This window comes from Patiria miniata, unplaced genomic scaffold (genome assembly GCF_015706575.1).
Source record: "Patiria miniata isolate m_02_andy unplaced genomic scaffold, ASM1570657v1 HiC_scaffold_1, whole genome shotgun sequence".
Taxonomy (NCBI): domain Eukaryota; kingdom Metazoa; phylum Echinodermata; class Asteroidea; order Valvatida; family Asterinidae; genus Patiria; species Patiria miniata.
In genome coordinates, this window is record NW_024037047.1 from 30,521,823 (window position 1) to 30,543,046 (window position 21,224).

A 21,224-nucleotide genomic window follows, 5' to 3' on the forward strand; every position below is an offset into this window, starting at 1 on the left:
CCCCCTCCCCCAGATCCGCGCCTGCACCTCTTCGACCGTTTTGCGTTTTTCTGGAAAGACTCCTAAGGTGCCCTGGAACACTTTCCCACTCGATTTAGGGACAGATATATCATTAATAAGAAATTCATATTTTAGCCTAATTTTATGAAAAATGTAAGGCTACCCCCTTGCAATTTTTATGAATTTTGGTCAAAAAATGAAAATGCTCCAATCTTCCTGGAAAGACTCCAAAGGGACCCTCGAACACATTCCAACTCGATGTAGGGACAGATATATCATTAAAACGGAATTCATATTTTAGCCTAATTTTATGAAAAATGTAAGGCTAACCCCTTGCAATTTTTGTCAATTTTGGTCAAAAGATTAAATTGCTCCAAACTTCCTGAAAAGACTCCCAAGGAACCTCGGAACACATTCCAACTCGATTCAAGGACAGATATATCATTAAAAAGAAATTCATATTTTAGCCTAATTTTATGAGAAATGTAAGGCTAACCCCTTGCAATTTTTGTAAATTTTGGTCCAAAAACGAAATTGCTCCAAACTTCCTGGAAAGACTCCTAAGGGAACCTGGAAAACATTCCATTGCGATTTAGGGACAGATATATCATTATTCTTTTTTAAAATATTTTTTAGCCTAATTTTATGAAAAATATAAGGCTAACCCCTTGCAATTTTTGTCAATTTTGGTCAAAAAATTAAATTGCTCCAAACTTCCTGGAAAGACTCCTAAGGGACCCTCGAACACATTCCAACTCGATTCAGGGACAGATATATCATTAAAACGGAATTCATATTTTAGCCTAATTTTATGAGAAATGTAAGGCTAAACCCTTGCAATTTTTATAAATTTTGGTCAAAAAATGAAAATGCTCCAAACTTCCTGGAAAGACTCCAAAGGGACCCTCGAACACATTCCAACTCGATTCAAGGACAGATATATCATTAAAACGAAATTCATCTTTCAGCCTAATTTTATGAAAAATGTAAGGCTAACCCCTTCCAATTTTTGTCAATTTTGGTCAAAAGATTAAATTGCTCCAAACTTCCTGGAAAGACTCCTAAGGGACCCTCAAACACATTCCAACTCGATTCAAGGACAGATATATCATTAAAACGAAATTCATCTTTCAGCCTAATTTTATGTAAAATGTAAGGCTAACCCCTTGCAATTTTTGTCAATTTCGTCAAAAATGAAATTGCTCCAAACTTCCTGGAAAGACTCCTAAGGGACCCTCAAACACATTCCAAATCGATTCAAGGACAGATATATCATTAAAAAGAAATTCATATTTAATCCTATAATTTTATGAAAAATATAAGGCCAACCACTTGCAATTTTTATCAATTTTGGTCTAAAAATGAAATTGCTCCAAACTTCCTGGAAAGACTCCTAAGGGACCCTCGAACACATTCCCATTCGATGTAGGGACAGATATATCATTAAAAAGAAATCCATATTTTAGCTTAATTTTATGAGAAATGTAAGGCTAACCCCTTGCAATTTTTGTGAATTTTGGTAAAAAAATTAAATTGCTCCAAACTTCCTTGAAAGACTCCTAAGGGATCCTCGAACACATTCCAACTCGATTCAGGGACAGATATATCATTAAAACGGAATTCATATTTTAGCCTAATTTTATGAAAAATGTAAGGCTTACCCTTGCAATTTTTGTCAATTTTGGTCAAAAAATGAAATTGCTCCAAACTTCCTGGAAAGACTCATAAGGGACCCTCGAACACATTCCAACTCGATTCAGGGACAGATATATCATTAAAAAGAAATTCATATTTTAGCCTAATTTTATGAGCAATTTAAGCCTAACCCCTTGCAATTTTTGTCAATTTTGGTCAAAAAATGAAACTTCAAACTTCCTGGAAAGACTCCTAAGGGACCCTCGAACACATTCCAACTCGATTCAAGGACAGATATATCATTAAAAAGAAATTCATATTTTAGCCAAATTTTATGAGAAATGTAAGGCTAACCCCTTGCAATTTTTGTCAATTTTGGTCAAAAAATGAAATTGCTCCAAACTTCCTGGAAAGACTCCTAAGGGCCCCTCGAACACATTCCCACTCGATGTAGGGACAGATATATCATTAAAAAAAAAATCACATTTTAGCCAAATTTTATGAGAAATGTAAGGCTAACCCCTTGCAATTTTTGTCAATTTTGGTCAAAAAATGAAATTGCTCCAAACTTCCTGGAAAGACTCCAAAGGGACCCTCGAACACATTCCAACTCGATTCAGGGACAGATATATCATTAAAACGGAATTCATATTTTAGCCTAATTTTATGAAAAATGTAAGGCTAACCCCTTGCAATTTTTGTAAATTTTGGTCAAAAAATGAAATTGCTCCAAACTTCCTGGAAAGACTCCTAAGGGACCCTCGAACACATTCCAACTCGATTCAAGGACAGATATATCATTAAAAAGAAATTCATATTTTAGCCTAATTTTATGAAAAATGTAAGCCTAACCCCTTGCAATTTTTGTCAATTTTGGTCAAAAAATGAAACTTCAAACTTCCTGGAAAGACTCCTAAGGGACCCTCGAACACATTCCAACTCGATTCAAGGACAGATATATCATTAAAAAGAAATTCATATTTTAGCCAAATTTTATGAGAAATGTAAGGCTAACCCCTTGCAATTTTTGTCAATTTTGGTCAAAAAATGAAATTGCTCCAAACTTCCTGGAAAGACTCCTAAGGGACCCTCGAACACATTCCCACTCGATGTAGGGACAGGTATATCATTAAAGAGAAATTCATATTTTGTCAAATTTTTATGAAAATGTAAGGCTAACCTCCTGCAATTTTTGTCAATTTTCTTCCACAAGTGAAAATGCTCCAAACTTTCTGGAAAGACTCCTAAAATACCCTGGAACACATTCCAATTCCAAATTTTAATGGAAAACCCCTGCCCCCCCCCCCTCTGTAACTGATAAATCGAGAATTTGTTGAGAAATACAAGAATGTTTTGGGAAAAAAATTTTTGACCCCCGAAAAAGTCCGGGCGACGCCCATGGAGGTGGGGGACCCCCCCCCCCCTCCCCCAGATCAAGGGGAATCTTGAGAGATAGATTTTCAAATTGAGTTGATAATTTTCAAGCATTACATTACTTTAATGCACTTTCCTCCCCCCGCCAAAATTCCTGGATCCGCCCCTGCACGCCTGATGTTGCATCTGTTGCAGGGTGGCAAATTGCAACGGGCTAAAGATTTTAAGAGCGAGCCAGGCGGGGACGCTGAATGATAGCAGCAAAATCAGGGCGGCGACATCGGCCTGTCGGAAAAAAATCGTGCACGTCTGACGGCAGGGATGAAGAGCGCCGCCTACTGTCCGAGAGAGTCCATGAGTGTCCGCTTTTGACAGTGCCCCTATAGGGCCTGCAATAAACTGCCATAGACCCCAATGATAAATGCCCCCACTTCAGAAAGTTAGGGAAAATACTCACAATTTACTTTCCAAGGTGTTTGAGACACACATCAAAACTAAAGCTTATTTGATCACCTTCCTTTTTCTTTTCATTTTTTGGGGGTATTCTGATGACTTTTGGGAGAAACTTGATCACCCCTTGAAATAGTCCTGAAGTCCATCGCCATTTTGGAAAAACGGTGCCTACACTCCATTGCAAAAAAGAGCGCTTTTAGGGCCCCAATTTCATCCCAAAAGTTGCACAGAAATACAAACTCTCTGTCCTGTGTACGGCTTCCACCCTTATTGTTTACGAACCCTCAACTTCATGGCCTACAATTTGCTCAAATACTGAAGAATTTGAGGGCATGCAAATCGTGATTTGGCCGGCGTAGGCAATTTCGGGCCGATTTACTGGCCTCCAACTAGACTGTTTCCCGGCCCATGCACCTAAATATATTTTTTGAAGTCCAAAGGGCAATGGGGTCTGGGGAACCAGACTAGCCTACACCCTTTTAAACAGCTGCAGAAGTTTTAATTACGTCTTTAGATATAAGCCATGATAAGTTACCCAGAATGCCATCCCCACCGTCCCTCACAAGATTCTGTGAAGCTCGCCAGCCCTTCCCGGCCCAGCGTCCTAGGCCCAAGCTGCAGGGCGGGGTGACGTCACACATTTTTCAAAATTGTGTTTATCTATATAATTAAGACCTAACAAACCTATTACAAAAGCGATTTTGTATTTACCACGTTCCGTTGATGAGATATACCTAAAAGGTTCAAACATTGAATATTTTTATATAAAATCACACGATGACGTCATCCAGACGTCACTGCAATTTTTGTCTACAACACGTTCCGGAATACATGCATACCGAGTTTGGACCCGATCGGACTTCCGGTTCTGTAGATATAGGGCCTTAAAAAATGCCCTTTTAGGATGACGTCACGTGACTCGTGATGACGTCATCATGACGTCATGATTCAGCCTGAATTTTCAGATTGTGGTCTAAAAGTCTGTGCCAGGTTTGAAGCCGATCGGATGAAAAAAAGTCCCAAAGTGGCGCTCAGAACGAAAACCACGTGTTATCCTATCCTTTTAAAAAAACGTTCATGAAGAATTTCTATTCCCAATACAAAGTTTTAATCAATCATTTATAGATTTTTTTTCAGAGAGTATCATCAACTTGCAGCAATCTTCCAAAGGTTGGAATAATAGTTTCCTCTTTTTTAACACTGGAAATTGTTTACCGATGAAAAACAAGCAATGTATATTAATATATATCTTTTCGTATAGCTGCACCACGTCTTTGGAATAGTCTCCCCATTAACATCCGATCTAGCACATCTCTCAGCTCATTCAAAACGGCTCAATAAACACAATCTAGCCTACAACATGACATAATATTAAAGCTCTTCTGCTTGTCAGACTGTTCATAGTACACATTGTTTTTAGTTCTTGTTTGTTTTATCGTGTATTTTCTTTACTAGTATAGCGCCATGAGCGCCTTTTGCTAGGTGGATGTGTGTGCTTTGTAAGTACCCATTAATATTATTATTAATATTAATGAGAAAAATGCCATTAATACAACAGATATTATAATAACAGCTAGCTATGATTACCAAATTAATTGAAAACAGGTGCTAGGTCACATGCACTTTTTCATAAATTGATAAAAGAAAGTGCATTATGTCATTTTGTTTAGGCTATACACCAATGATTTCATAATGTACAAACCCGCATGGTGGATTGCAACGGATGACTAATTTCTGTATTAGCTTTAATTCTTGTCAATTTGAAGAGGATAAAATAAACACATGCGTTTCTCATTAACAGTCAAGGAAAATTGGAAGGCCGAAACACATAGCACACTGTATGCATCAAATATGACTCGATCGTGCGTGCAGTAAAATATTTTATTTAAATACGAGTTCCCCGTGTTATTCTCGAGTTTCACTACAGTACCTCAAAAAAATAGATTTCTTCATCTTCATCTTCATGTTTTTAGTCAGCAAAATATATTTAATATATATAACATGTTTGTTTTTTTCAGTTGCTTTTTTTCTTATAAATATAAAAGTCATTCACTTTTCAATGAGACATCGAACGAAAAATCTAGGCCTAGTTACAGAATGATTTCTTCACAAAAATGTGATTATTGGCTGCCAGACAATAGTTCGGCTCTTGCAGGGTGGGTTCATTTGTGCGCAAAACGAATTCCCTTTTCAGAGGATCTTGGGTCTAGTGGGGGGCAGATGCCCCAAATCGGAATAAAGTAGTTTTGCGTTAAAACAAAACAATACAAATTCGTTAGGAGAAAACAAACTCCACTTTTGAAGAGCGCACGGTTATCATCTTTAAGTATATGTCACGCGCGAGACATCTGATTCTGATCACACTAATTTTGCAGAGAAACAAGTCCATCTTTTACAATTCCTCCGGTTCAGTTTGATGGGCAGAGAATCATCCCATACTCCGTCAATCAAGGGAATAAAATGTTTGGAAAGCTAGAAAATAAACACCAATGCATTTGTTTCGTTACTAGAAAAAACAACAACAAATATCCACTGCACATACTGAACCTGTGCCAATATGTTGTGATATTCTCGTTTACTGAACTGTTCAAGCGTTCAACTTGGTCATCTAAACTAGCGAAAGCAAACAAATCAACTGTGAACAGGATGATAAAGTGGTCATGTAAGTAAACAAAAGGTAACAACTATCATACATGGTACAAGCCGTGCAATGTGTACACGCGTACAGAATATACAGTGTACACATTAACATAACCATGCATCTATAGCTCACCAATGTATTAATCTGTAACCAAAAAAACCATGGTTAATCATTGATAATCGATGCAACATTAGTCTATGAATGTACATGGTTTGATCACCGCAACACTTTATTTGAAACACACAAACATTTAATCAATACGAACAATGCCGTTGCATGCGGAACGGGCCTATATTGTACTGTCTACTGATTATGCATAGAGATAGCATCCTACAGGTTTAGCTTACGCCTGAAGCTATATATACACCATGGAGGAACACTTACCGTTCGTAGCAAGACGATCGCTCGCTGCACAGCAAGCAACACCATCTTTCCACTGAAAAGGATGATTTTTTTTTGGCAGAAAAGGCAATTTTTCTCCCAGTTTATCCCGCTGTGCTAACTGATCAAAAGATCAGACACAACGCATCCATCCTCTTGCGGTATACTAGTAAGAGACAAGTGTATAGATCCCATAGAAGAACACGCATACACACACGCGCTGATACGATTGTACTGTGTTGACGTACGTGAGCGATGATGCATTCATAATCGCAGCCACGGACCCACGTGTTTGAATGAGGAGGATTGCTTGATTAGAGGCTACCGACCCGGGGTTTATCATGAGTCCTTGAGTAAAGACTAGCGATATGCGGGTGTGCCATTGTTATGCAAATGAATTTTGAGATTTTAAGTTTTAGGGATTTATGATAATTACCAAAAAAAATACTGGTAATATGTTTTTGGCTGTTTTTCAGTTTGGTGTTGATGAACGAGTGTGGTTTGCATAAATAATGGCAGTAGGCTTTTTACCCTGCCTTGTCGTATTACGCATAGCCTAAATCAGTTTTAGTCGGGAAAATAATACTCATGACTCATAATCATGTAAGAATATCATATTTCGGGCTCGAAATGACCGGCATTTTAATTCCAATAATCTTCAACCCTGTTTATGCAAATTTATGGTCAACGAACGCCAAAAGTGCATTGTCTCCAAGCGCATACAGCCCGTACAGCCATTCAAAGAAATACGAGATGTTAATATTATTTTTATGTCTCGTTTTTATGCCATACGATTGTTGGGGTCAGTGGCGATATTTTGAACTGCCCTGTAGTGTCCTTAAATTATTCCCGTGGTTTTCTGTTTACAATTGTAATGCGGAGATAAACGATAATAAAATAGGGACTGACCTGGCCAAATTCTGGGGTCTGAAAGGCGGACTGGTTTTCGAGAAAAAAAAAGGAAAATCGGAGGTCAAGTGCACAAGGATCAGTTTAATTTTGGGCACGAGATACAGTCAAATGTATATCAATGATAAACACATCCATTCTTACTAGCGTTGTGAGATCGCCCAACAAAAACATCCTTAATCCTTGACGATATTTTTCTAAACATAATGGTGTTATTATCTTGAGTGTCGAACATAATGTATGCATGTTAAAAGACGGTATATATAGGCCTAATATGACCATTTGCTTTCATGCGTTTTGTTCGTTTCAATAACAACACTCAAAATCCAAAGAAGAATGTTCAATGTTAAGGTCCGTGTTGAAGTTTCAGCTCAGTGGATATTATTCTTTTCGCAAAAACAGTGAAAAACCATGGACAACCTTTTTATCACGAAACACGATTTTGTCTGTATAAATCTGTATTTCCAAATATCAGTTCATTGACCAATAGTTGGCAATCACCAACATGTTCATTTCTTGATTTCTTCTAAATGACAGCAAGCCAGACGAAATAATTTCACGAGGTGTTTAGTACCAGTGCGATCTTTATTCCAAGTAAGCTTTTTGATAATAATTCGATCGGTTACTTTCTGGATTAATACAAATGAAAAATCGGTTTTAAATCTTTGAAAATTTACATTAGAACTACATGTATACACCGTCAAATGAAATAGAGATGTATCGTGTGCTGGTGTCATATGAAAATGGAATCCCATTAAATCTGGCCTTTCTTTACCTTATGGACTCATAATGCGACCTGTCACTGTCATACACGGCATGCGCAAACAATTACCGGAACTCCGTATTTCATATATAGAGTCTAATATTCCATTATACACCGGCAAAACAAAGGAGGAGCTGGCGCTGTATAGGTCTAGGTGAGATCCTATATTTTAGTGACATAATAAATTATACATAATGTCTCCCAATAAATAATGAAACATTTGGGGGGAAATGATAATTTCTCCTTTTAATGGGTTTCATGGATTCTTTTTAGGAGCCACAAATCGCCATCAACAATCGACATGTGCGATTGTTGTTGCGCCCATGGGTCCTGAAATCCAACATGTAGGCCTATCCACAGATCCTCAGACCATGAAGGTTCACACCATCAAACCATGCGGCAACCAGCACATTAATGTTTACTCGCTTACGGAACACCGATTACCAGAATACTGGACTAGACGGTTAATCTTTATTATGCCCGTATCTACGGTTGATGTGATTTGTACAGGCAAACTGATAACTAATAAAAGATAAAACTCCAAAGAAGGAACAACATTTACCAGATGTATATTGTTGAACTTAGATATCACTGTGGCATCGGAGACTTTTGGGCCATTGCTCTGCCATAAATAGCTCTGCCATTGGAAAACTCTGCCTAGAAGTGGTGGTGGTTGGGGTTGGGTGAGGTGGGGAGCAACCCGCCCGCCCCTTCGAAACAGCTTCAATAAAATAATGCGCAAAGCTGATGGGTGTCGGACACAAAATCAAAATTCGCTGAGACCAGTGGGTTACACATTGTGTTCAGCTGCATGTTCACACTCATTCACGCTAGATAAACTGGACATTGGTTTTCTTACCTCAAAAACTAAAAACCAAAATCTGCATCCGTTTAACTAGATAACAAAAACTGGTTGCAAAATAATCAAAAGCATGTTAAAATAGTTTGAATGGATTAACACTTTTTAATTAACATGACATCACATGTATTTGAACCAAAGTTTTGTTTTCTTCATATTTCGTACGTTTTGTTAAATCGTTTTGAATTGATATGGGTTAACTTTACTACACACATGTACACAGACATGCAAGTATAGGCCGACAATAGAGTATGCTTTAATTTACTTGACATTTTGCAGAAATGGACTTAAATCAAAAGACGTCAATGTAGTTTTGTGTGTGCGTTTAATACTCTCCTTTAAAAACCCGCATTTTTTTCCTGCCATTTTGAACTTTGTATATGTCAGTTTGAGAGTGTGTTGAGTTCTAACTGGTGATTTATTATTTTGTACATATTTTATTTTGACTGGGTAGCCCATTCAGTGGAATCCACTGGTCTCCCATGGGGCCCAGTAAAGAGGAGTCAATTTGAAGAAATTACAGTTTTAGATGTGGGAGGAAAACCCCTGAAGAATATTCTGAGGAAAACCTACGTAATCAGGTAGGGACTGAACACCCTATCCACATATTGGGCCAGGCAGGATTCAAACTCGGGTCGCAGCGGTGGAAGGCGAAGAGAGTACCGCTACGCCAACCAGACTCTTTTTAAACAGATAAAAGACTGCATCATACCAAATCAAAGTGTCTAAGGCCAAACAAAAAAGTCTCCGGTTTCTGGTATGCGCGCGCGTCGCCGCAGCCATGCGCGTCGGCAAAATGAAAAAGTTTTTTTTTTCAATACAAGATGATGTCTCAAAACCGCCAAACTCACTGGTTTGACTGGAATCCTGCTGCTGCACAATTTTAACGTGTTTTTAGATGGGGTTATGATCGGGAATAAGCTTTATGTGGCCTCTCTGGACTCCCATATATTTGCACTAAGCTTAGTCGGGCACCATTTGCAGTCATCAGCCGACATTTGAAGCCCCCCCCCCAAAAAAAAAAAAAAAACAGGTAAAAAAAAAAAAAAAAGCCGCGTCGCCGCACCACTTTTGGGGCAAGCTCCATACCAGAAACCGGAGACTTTCTTTTTTTGGCCTAAGGTGAACTCACTGCTATCAGAGGCAGGGTAATAAAATCTCCAATGAGCACTTTACTGGGTTTCTGTTCTTGGTCGGTCATCCAACGGTTGTCCGGGGGGGGGGGGGGGGGAGGGGGAGGCAAGTCTGCACGCCTCCCTCGTTACGCCACTTGGGTCTGATTAGTTTCGACAAGTCGGGTTTTTAATCTGGACACGCGTCATCGAAACGTGTCCCCAGAAATCCGCCATTATAAGGCGCAAAGCCGCCACGTCAAAGGCACGAGGTTGAGATTATCGCAATCATTAAAAGACGTAATACCGCTATGACGTAACTGGGCTTAATAATCATACACGTCCCCAGGATCAAGTTGACCTCGCGCCCTCGGCTAAATTGGACATGGCATTTGAGATGGTCAGTAGATAGAGTGGGGGTTGGGTCAACACTTCAACAATGGAGTTTGGGTTATATGATTATTGGGAACCCTTCCTGTATTTAGTTGGGCGTCGTGTTGGACATAATCCATGGGCGGTAACCAGTGCTAGACGGTAGGGAGGGGGTGTTATGCATCAACGATTGAACGGGTCAAGTAATCCTAAACAATAAGAAGAATAATTTAATTTCCCGGAGCTCCACACACAGACTCTCAACATCCCGGTTCCCGCAATATTTTTAGCAAATTTTCCCTTATATTTTGGACCCTCACAATAATGTCATGCATGCATAAATACGTACACGTATGGTGTGTACATGCATTTTTCTGCATTGACAACAGCGTATAAATTAAATGTTTACCGGGTCCCTCCAGATTTTTAGAGGGATTTCAAGGCTGTATGTTGGGGCTTCTGTTATGAAATTGAAGTCCCCCCTTAATAGCTAGCCCCACCCTATTCCATCATCACCACCATGAAGAGATCACATACATGTTGTCGTCACATACCAGAGTGTATGTAGATCGCTTTGGGAAAAAATATCTATAAAGCAGTGAAACATAAAACAGCGATATTTATGCTGTGTTCGTCCACTCCCCTTAACCTCTGACCTTAGCTAGCCTCGCCTTAATACATTTGTGACTGAGTAATCAGACATGACAAGTATTTACAAAGAATTGTCGAGATTCATCCTTGTTATTCAAACATTTTAAGGTTGCTCGGTGCAGTTTTCACGCCAATGACAATGTTATTCAGTGTGATACTACATCAAAGACAATAGACGAACAGTGGGCACAACAGATAAATAAATAAATGAAGTTCCGAGTTTATATCTTTTTTCCCTGCAACGAAAATGGTTCAAAAGTCACCCGGAAAACCACATTTAACTTTTCGTTTCCGTTTCTTGTTTATCAATCGAGTTAGCAAGTCTGCCAAAGGCTGCAGTTCCTGGTACTGTACGAGTCACATAACGTGTGACCTTTTAGCAACTTGGCACGAATTTGAGTTGGCACAATTTGATTTCTTCTAAACGCAATTTCATTAAGCTCTGATAATGATTTGAACCCGAGCTTATAACTTCCGCATCCCATAGGGAAGGGGGTGGGGTAGTCTGGTTCCCTAACCCCATTCTCAAATCTTTAGGGGGTGGTACATACAGTCTAGTGGGGTAAGATAGCCGAACTGATTATATAGAATGTGACATTCTGTCAACCTAAAAATGGAGTGCATGGAAGTGAGCTATCCTTTTAATGTAAGCGTCAACTACAGATTTCAGCACTGTAACATTTCCGTATTCCATTGGGAGAAGGGTTAAATGATTTTAGTAAGATGGAGATTTTGAAAACTACATGTAATAAAAGCGAGGTTGTATTGCCCCCCAAATGGATTCGGTGAAGCAGAATTTAAAAATGGAATTAATTGCACATTTTGTATATTTTTAGGTCTTCAAGTGAGAATTAATTGTGGCTTATAGGCTACAACATCCCAAAATGTTAAGTAAATAACAGATACCTTTTTGGGCCTTAAGTTACAGAGCTCGTATCAGGAGTTGCGACACCATCACGGTTTCTTTATCAAGACACCGTGATGGTGTCGCATGCTCCTGATACGATCTAAGTCCCAAATATGTACCTTATTATTTACTTGAAATAATAATGGGACGGGAAATGAACTTTCATGCTCGTTCCTAAAATGTTGTCTGTGTGTTTTCAATATTCCTGCCATTTTTTTTTGGGGGGGGGGGGGGGGGTAAAGTAGACATACACCTTAAGAGTTAATTGGTTCGCAGGGTGCGGGGTAAAATTTGGAGGGGGATAATTAGGGACTGGGTTGGGAGCCTGAGGGACATACGGTCAAGACACCCCTCCCCCGGACTATCATTCTCTGTGCAACATTGTTGGCTTTTTCGTCATGCAATAACAAGCGATTATTTTCAATATCGAATCTTTCACTACATTATTAAGGATACAGCCTATCTTCAAAGATCTTAAGTAGACAGTCCAATATGCATAGCACTTACATGTACGTGTGTTTGAATTGCTAATATTCTGCAATGGCACGTACAATGCTGATGCGGAAATTGTGACAACACCTTTTTATATGGACACATGTGTGATGCGCATATCACATTTAGGAATACATGGTAGATGGGGCACAGACAGGTAGGCCCCATTATCAATTCAGCAGTTGCAGAAAGTATCGGTATGCAGAACCCATGATGACTTCGCGAATCTCATTGAGTTCAATTCAAGTTTGATAAATGGCACCACATTATATTTTCATAAAATATTATAAATTCTATATCGTATTTTTTGAAAACGGAACAATTAATCTCCAGTCTTGGATATAATTCTTTGGTCAATATCAATGGTATCTATAGGCTCAATCTTTTGTTATATTAAACTGCACAAAATGAAGACCCAAAATAATGTTCCCGATATCTCTACAATCCTCTCCATTCATATACACTCTCCGGATTGCGTGGGTTTTGTTTGCCAATAATATCATAAGGTTCATAAAATTTCATTTGAAGGCCTATTTAAATCATTACAGCAAACACTTCGCACAAGTATTTTAATTATGTCTTGCTCGCTTGCAAATATAAATATCTCCGCATAAGATCTAATAAAAAGGAATTAAAAATCTATTCGTGCATGGGCTTGTTTAATTAATCTATTTGAGTTCAATTTTTATTCCAACAGTACAGGGCGGACAAACTTGGTACAGGCCTACACGCCAGGCGTGTTCTCTTCTTCCGGAGTGCCCTGAAATGCTTGGTCATAATGAACAGCCAAAATTAGAGAGATGTATTTTATTTTCATTGCGACATTTTATTCGTCATGATCATTGTTTTGACAACTCTGAACTGACCCCTTATCTCATCGCTTCAAATTCCTAACAACAACCCGGAAACTTGAGAGAATTCCAAGTTCGGAAGTTGAAGTCCAAAATGTGGCCGGTCCAGATTTGAGCGCGGAGTTCGTAATCGATGGTTGTCAGTGTGTGGCGTACCCAGCCAAGCCAAAAATTGCACACTTCCTTATCACTTGGGTTTTTTGTTCTTGTAAACTGGCCAATTAGGAATTAAGACGTGCCCCGTTTCGGTTGGAATTTCTCCAGAAAAGAACGCTAAGGGGAAATTACTTCACTGGCTGAAACTTCAAGTTTACTTTGTCATTGGAGTGAGCGTAGTCCCATAATAATATGAAAGAGAAACTAGAATATAAATTTGAGTTTATGGCTGTCGAATTTTGCCTTGGTATTTACTAAAATTCGTTTCTGAAGTTTGAATTTACAAGGCCTGCGCCTGCTATTTTCAGCATCCCTAAAATTCCCTATACGTCTAACTAATAGCTCCATGGTCTAAGGTCCTGTCAAATTATATAGATAAATATTAAAACGGTTGAGGGTTAGTTGGTTGGTTCCTGCGAGCTCTCATACCCCCCTTTTCCGGGGGAGGGGGAGGGCACGGGACCTGGAGGAACCCTTTTGGCGGAACCTCCTTTTCAATTTCACAGAACTTGGACGAAGCAGTCTATACGGCCTTAGAGAAAGAGCAGGCCAATGGAAAGTGCATTGGAACAAGGAGAAATATTCATTATATAAATTATAATATTGCCCACTTCACTAGAAAAAAAAGAGATTTGCGAAGGCATACGCGAAACTAGTGGACGCAGGTGGAGGTACGATTGCATTTTGACACCTGGTCGGCTCGTTTGTAAACTGACAGGGTATCTATGTCAGTTTTGACCCCAGCAGTAATTATTGGCTGAACTTTTCTTTGATGTACCATGCAGGAAATACTGCCCTCCGATGAGATAACTTACATCAAACCCAAAGAAATATTTACAATGACAGAGAAGTCGTCCAGTCTTGACCATACAGTAAACAGCACCGGGAAAAAACGGCAAGAAGTGGTCAAACTTTGGCTCGGCATGCATGGACGCCGACCATAATGTAATTAAGTTTTAAGCCATCTGCATTCAAGAATCAAAAAGATACAAAGGTGAGAAGGATGCTCATGTTCCCTTTGTCTACACAATATCTTCACTGCTCAACTAGAAAGTGCCACAGATATAGAGGGTCCACTAGCTATATGGTACTTCTTTGTCTCCAAGTTTTTGGGCTGTACCCCTGGCTTCCTCAAGAATGTCCATATATGGTCAACTCGTTTCTTATCTGCCGTATATCCATGGACGGTTTGGGGGTCAGGGGTATCAGCCTACTTTTTTTGGAGGGGGGGGGGGGGAATGGGCGCTAGTGCAACTCCCCTTTGTCACCGCTCCACGGCAATTAAAACGTGGTTCAAGGTAACATAATAGTGCAACACGCGGTGTCAGGTGTCAGTGTACAATGTACTTGGGTTTATGGCTTGCGCGATTCACTATTGTGATGTAATAAACAGCAGCAATAGCCCTGGGGGAAATTACAAACTCCCCAGACAGGTTTGGAGTGCATATCCTGCAGTAATCATTGCTTTGTTGGCATGTTTTCTTGTTTGAACAGTTGACGAAAAACCAAGTGCGGTGTTTGAACACATCGTTGTCAAAGCGCAGCACAACGATTTAAAATGGTTCTTCTCTCTAAAGTTCTAGGGGCGCGCGCGGGTGGGTGTGTGTGTGTGGGGGGGGGGGGGGGGGGGGGGGGGGGGGGGGGGGGGCAGACTGACAAATGTCAAGGCCCAGAGATGTTTAAAAATGGATCATGATGACTGAGGATCAGAGGACGGTAACCGGGGAAAGATTGAATTTAGCAGCGGGCGTGGAACGATGGGTAAGGGCTCAGCAAGATGATTGGAACTGGTCCGAAGAAAAAGTTGACCCTTCTTTTTTAAATTCAGGTGGAAACAGATAGCCTATGTATCACGCTAACTTAGCAGTATAACTTGACAGTTAAGATGGTACCACGCTAAAAATCTTCGAAGATCTAAGGTTTTTTCCCCTTCAAAATAATATCAGCCTGCATGGGAATCTGAAACGATGGGCTTTCAGGTTGTTTGGATTGGTCTAAAGTGGCATGGGCTTTCAGAAGTGATAATGGATTTTGTTCCCTGTGGGGTTATTTGGGGTTAGTTGAGTTCACCGGCGTTGGAATAGGGGCCAGTTGACCTTTGACCTCGGTGACCTTTCCCTTGACAGAGGTCAAATGCATGTGTCCTCATTGGTTAATGGCAAGATGACCGTGCTTGTTGACAGCAACAGTATTTGAGCAAGGAAAACGTTTCGAACAATACCCATTGGAATTTACCTTTTTGAGAGGGGGGGGGAGGGGAAAGTTAATAAAAAATCTTGTTGGTTCGCCCCAGTAATAGGCCTACACCGTAGGTTCAACATCTGGACTCACAAGCTGAGGTCGCATATGCAGGTCGCATATGTCGCATATGCAATGAAAGTTGCATATTTTTTCATTTTCTTCCAGTAGAAACAGCCCAGTGCCAAAACTTGTACTAGGCCTACGGAAATTAAGTTTATCTCAATTTGCACATGACTGTCAAATTCAGTATTTCCTGGACGAAATTATCATGGCTTATAATATTACAGCCATAATTATATTGATACCAGTAGGCCTATATGGTTTACATTTGTCCCATCTAAAATTTTGGCAACCTATTCTGTTCCCAACGGAAAGTATAGTCAAGCATGCATGTCATATTCAATTTGGACAATTTTTTTCAAATGTCTTTACGGTCTGCACACAAAGTACCAAAATGCTTTTACTTATGCTACCACAACAGAATAGTCCCATCGTGCTGGCAACACAGAGTCATGACCTTGAACATCAACCTTTTTTTTTTTTTACTGACCCAGAGCAAACCTTTAACAACTTCCGTTCTCAGTCACTCACACTGGACTTATCTTTATCTACAGATAATTTTTGTCTTTCTGCTGGAACGTGGGATTCTGTTTCACTTTTGTCTCCCCCCCCCACCCCCTGCAATTTTTTAACAACAAAAGTGCTGGATTATACCACAGAACCTCAAATAAAATTCCATTTCACTCGGTTACTCAAGCCGAACCATGCACTTATCAGTCACCGTTCATTCCAAATTTGAACAATGAATCTAAGCGAACTTTCAAAGTGCAATACCATTATATGTATTTACTTTCCTCGAAGTTGACCCATAGTGATTTTATTTTTTATAATTTCCATGCAAACACAGATACAAACACGACAAAAAGTATACCTCGTAAATTTAAGCAATGGCAGGGCACGGCTTGCATAAAGCCAGGCTCAGTAGGCCTACATCAATTAAGATAATTTGTAAAAAAAAAACCCAACAACAACATAAAGAGTTTTTTTCCCGAAACGTTTATGACTGATTACATAATTAAGTTCCCTTTTCATAATTTTTTTTTTATAGTTTTTAAAATATAAAAAAAAATCTTACCTGTCTTATTTTCAGGATGGACCGCTGTAGTGGGATGAAAACCATCTTCGGTGCCTTCAACAATCGTCCAAGACAAGTTTGAGATCTCTAGTCTTATAATGGTAGATTCGTCACCGGAGCAAAATACCACTGAGAGTGGGCCGCAGCAGATTGTATGACTTTTTCCTCAAGAAATTGCAGCAGTTTACTCAAAATGTGCGTCCAGATGAAATAGCAATGCCTTCACTCACAAAAAAGGTTGGATATTAATATTACACACAATGCATACACGTACACATGTAGTGCTCACTGTGTTCTACTACACTGACATCGGAGCAGACGACACTTCACGAAATCATAAAAAAAGCACTCCACATCTCCGGTGTTTCAAATTTTTGACCAAATCCTGATAGAAATCCACTGGTAGACTATTTCTTTTCAACTGCAGTGTTTCACAACGGCCAAAGAGTCCTTTATGTGCGAGAAATGGTGAGCTAAGTTTAGCAAACTGTCTGCGCAGTTTGAATGCGCTCGTGTGCCACGTGCTTGTGTTTATACTTCGAGAGACCGGACGAAAATACACACGTACACGTTCAGCCCGCATGCGACCAAACAAAGGCGGTTGGTTCACTCTCGCGTGGCGAGCTATAAATAGATGCTGGCCTGGTGCTTAAAGGAGCAACATGGTTAACAAAATACTTGGTCTATTGAATGAGCAAGACGACTGTATTATTATTTCATTATTATATAATTTATGTTTAATTGATCTTCGAAGATATATCAAACACAAAACAGGAGATTTATATTATGGTTGGGAAAACCGCGCTAAATGATTGCATAAATTCAAATTACTTGTTGTAATGTTTTTGTAATTTTGTTTCATGGACTGTACTTTTTGGAAGAAAAGAAAACAGTTATGAAACTGTCTTTTCAACGCAATTTCCATTAGTAATATAAGACAGTTATTATTGCGTGTCATATTCCCTTTACCTTTATTTTGCATAATTACAACACGTTAATTATATAACTTAACCCACATCTTAGAATGTCGTATTTATGCTGGTCTCACGAGTCGGCCATATTAAATCGAAAGTAAGGTAAAGTGTTCATTGGAACTTGTGGCTAGACTGGTACCAGCTTCTCGACGGGCTTGTCTATTCACTGGTACACACATTGTATGTCTTGTAACTAACATCTTCTCCGTCTACATTGTGCATTATTCTGGCGCCGTGTGGTTCCGATGAACTTTCATGATAAATGCGTAGGCGATAATTAAGTCAAGTCACAGCGATTTGTGGATTTTTAATGACAGTCTTTTTGAATCAGTTGAATTACCTTCTGTGCTCCCTAGGCCCAGCTTTATTATAGCCTTGTCCTGTCGTGTTGGATTTACATGTTAAGACGTGCTTCTGTTAATAATTATTAGAGTTATTACTTTAGTGAGCCCCTTTAAGCACACAGCTTCATTTTATGGTAATTTTATGCTAATGAGCTGGTATCTTCACGTGCACTTTTGATCGACCGCAAAAACAAAAACCCGAGCAGATCGATGCCGATAATAAAGCGATCAGTTTCCGCCATCAGCGTGAAATCCGGGACACCAGCTGTTCCGCGAACAGTTAACAATGCAAAAAAAGTGTGGCGATTTGTATCCTTACCAATGACAATATCTGCCGGACAATACTCATAGCGCGCTGTCTGTGTCATGTGACTGCGCAGATATTTCCCAGCCTTGCTAATTGGCCGTTTCCTGAACGAAAGTACAAAGATGAATTGTAGTTTTCTGTGATTGCTATACCACACCGTCACTGCTGACCCACACAAAGGTGCCGTTTCATTTCCTCCATCATTCCCGAAATTTAAAACAACTCGCACCTCAAAAATGTATTTTTTTAACGCACCTGTTATAGCAATGACAAATCAAACATTTTAACAAAAGACTACTTGTTATTGTAAAATCAATCACGCGATATACACTGTAATCGCATTCTACAAAAGGGGCAAAATTCATAACTAGTATTGCTTTCTGTACATGAATAAACAAGTAATATATAGTTTGTCCATTGTCCATTAAAGGGGAAACCAACTTATTTTACTATTCTGGCGGTGCCAATTAAACCATTTTGGGTCTCAGTTCTAGTCAGCTATACAGGGATGAGTTTGTCAAATTAAAAAAAAAACACGTCTGAAACTTGAATGAAAAGTCTCAAAGATGCATATTTTTCTATACTCGGATAATGCCTTTCTCTCAGATTCAAATAGTCTGAATTCAGACAAAAGTCTGAAAAATCTCATGCCTGGCTATAGGATTCGACTTCTGAAAATGCACTCTTTTGTTCGAATGAGTAATTACATGAATGACTAGGTCACTACATCATGTTTTGGGGTTTCGAAATGAAATATTGATTCTAATACAACCAAAACGTGAACCAGACAGGCATCGTACTTCGTAGCTTCCGCATAAACGATTGGTAGCTGATAGCTGAACAATTATCAGTGCAGTAAGTTTTTGTTTGTTTAAAAAAGTTAAACAAGGATTTACTTCAGGATCGCGATTCCAGTCAGTCTTTTTTCTTCTAAAGCTTCAAGTTTTCCGATAATTAATAACAGGAAGCAATTATTTTCCTCAACCTTATCTCTCTAGAACTCAATTTCCTTCGATTTCATCTGCATTTGAAATTGTTCTAGCGCCCTCTTGCGGTACCGAAATCACAATCGGGAAAAAGTGCAGTGAAAGTGCAACTTTTATCGCCATCTCACTCAACCTTGAATTGTACATACCTGCACTTTTCGAAAATCAAATATGCGCAATGAAACTGAAATTGCCATCAACCTAATTAAAGGCTTATGTCAGACATAAAATAATAATAAACAATCATCACAAAAATAAACAATAGCCGGCAAGAACAATTCAATAACCATCGAATCATATTTTTTTCTGTTTATTCACGTATGCCAGAGATGTCCACAGAAAACACAGAATACATAAACAAACATTCGCCTCCATAGTACAAAAACTACACACCGGAGATTTATTGTACAATCGACTTGGCATTTTGTACAACATGGTTTGATAAAAAGAAAGGGGAGAATTTAATGCATACATTACAGACTTGGCCCAAAACTTGGATGGCAAGAAATCACAATCATTCTTTAAAATTTTAAACCTTGAAGTTAGTGGGCTGTAGGATATTTAGAAACAGGATTAATAAATAATGCATTGGGGAGGGGGGGGGTGTAAAATTTAATGTGACATTTTAAATTTGAAAATTCAGGATTTGGAATTCAAAGCAGATATTGATAACAAGGAAAATTTATATGAAAGCAGAATTCAACCAACAAAGGCATTGTATTGTTACGGTCAGAGAAATTATGTGATTTTAATACTTGTTGTTGTTACTCCACTTTTTGTATAAATAAATAAATCACAGAATTTACATGACTTACTGGTAATAACTTGATTTGATACAAAAACCAATCCCAAATTGGCAAAAGTTAAACCGGTAAATTCTATCAAATTTGGAGGGAAAAAAATGGGTGAGAAAAAATCAAATCAATTAAATGTGGACAAATTTTCAAATCTCTCAATTAGGAGAACGATTCTTGACAGGGAAACATGGCGAGATATACTCTCACACTCAGCACCATAAAAAAAAAAGCTGGGTAGAATAAAAAAAAAAAATCTCTAAATTTTTCTGATGATTTTGAATACTACAATTTACACTAAGTTTAAAAATATTAAAATGCTTTGTTTCTCATCCTTTCCTCGATTAAAATTGGTTAAAATCTCATAATATATGACTTCTTTTTTATATAATAATAAATATGTACATTTATTTTACACTATTTACTTTTGTACAGTATTACTTAAATACAGATTGATTTTAATACTGGTTTAATACAGTTGTGACAAATACTCATTGGATACAGCGTAAAAACCTGAAATCGGGATTGGAATACTTCTTGTGGACATTAAGGTGATTTTTTTTTAAAATAATGATGTCATTGAAAGTCAGCATTTGAGAAAGTTTCAAAAGACATTCTGCCTTGTCACTTTATAAGGAAATGCCAAAACATGTTTAAAAATAGTGTTAAATCGACACTACAGGTTGGTGCAAAAAGAAGGAAACCCACTTTTGACGAGAATTTTAACCTACTTACTTATCTTTAATATTTGGGCTTTTTTTTTTGCAATGTAGTGCAGTATAGCTTTTCAACCATACATGTACATGGTGAAAAAAAATCTTTAACAAAAATCGCAAGAATAGTGTGATTATGCTAATTTGAAGTCACCAAAATCACTGTTGTCCATG

General features: G+C 38.6%; 1 protein-coding gene across 2 annotated transcripts in view; it reads right to left on the reverse strand.

Annotated features, from left to right (window-relative positions):
• The window catches only part of LOC119728606 (refilin-B-like), a 30,393-nt gene extending 12,899 nt beyond the window's left edge, over window positions 1–17,494 (reverse strand). The window contains exon 1 of one of the 2 annotated variants that reach the window (XM_038200915.1): window positions 16,933–17,494. In XM_038200915.1, the coding sequence (XP_038056843.1) occupies window positions 16,933–16,977 (45 nt within the window). In that variant the 5' untranslated portion in view covers window positions 16,978–17,494. Of the gene's footprint in view, window positions 1–6,487; window positions 6,648–16,932 lie in introns of those variants that run through there. The other variant, XM_038200908.1, reaches the window with a different exon arrangement.
• Between the last annotated feature and the right edge of the window lie 3,730 nt (window positions 17,495–21,224).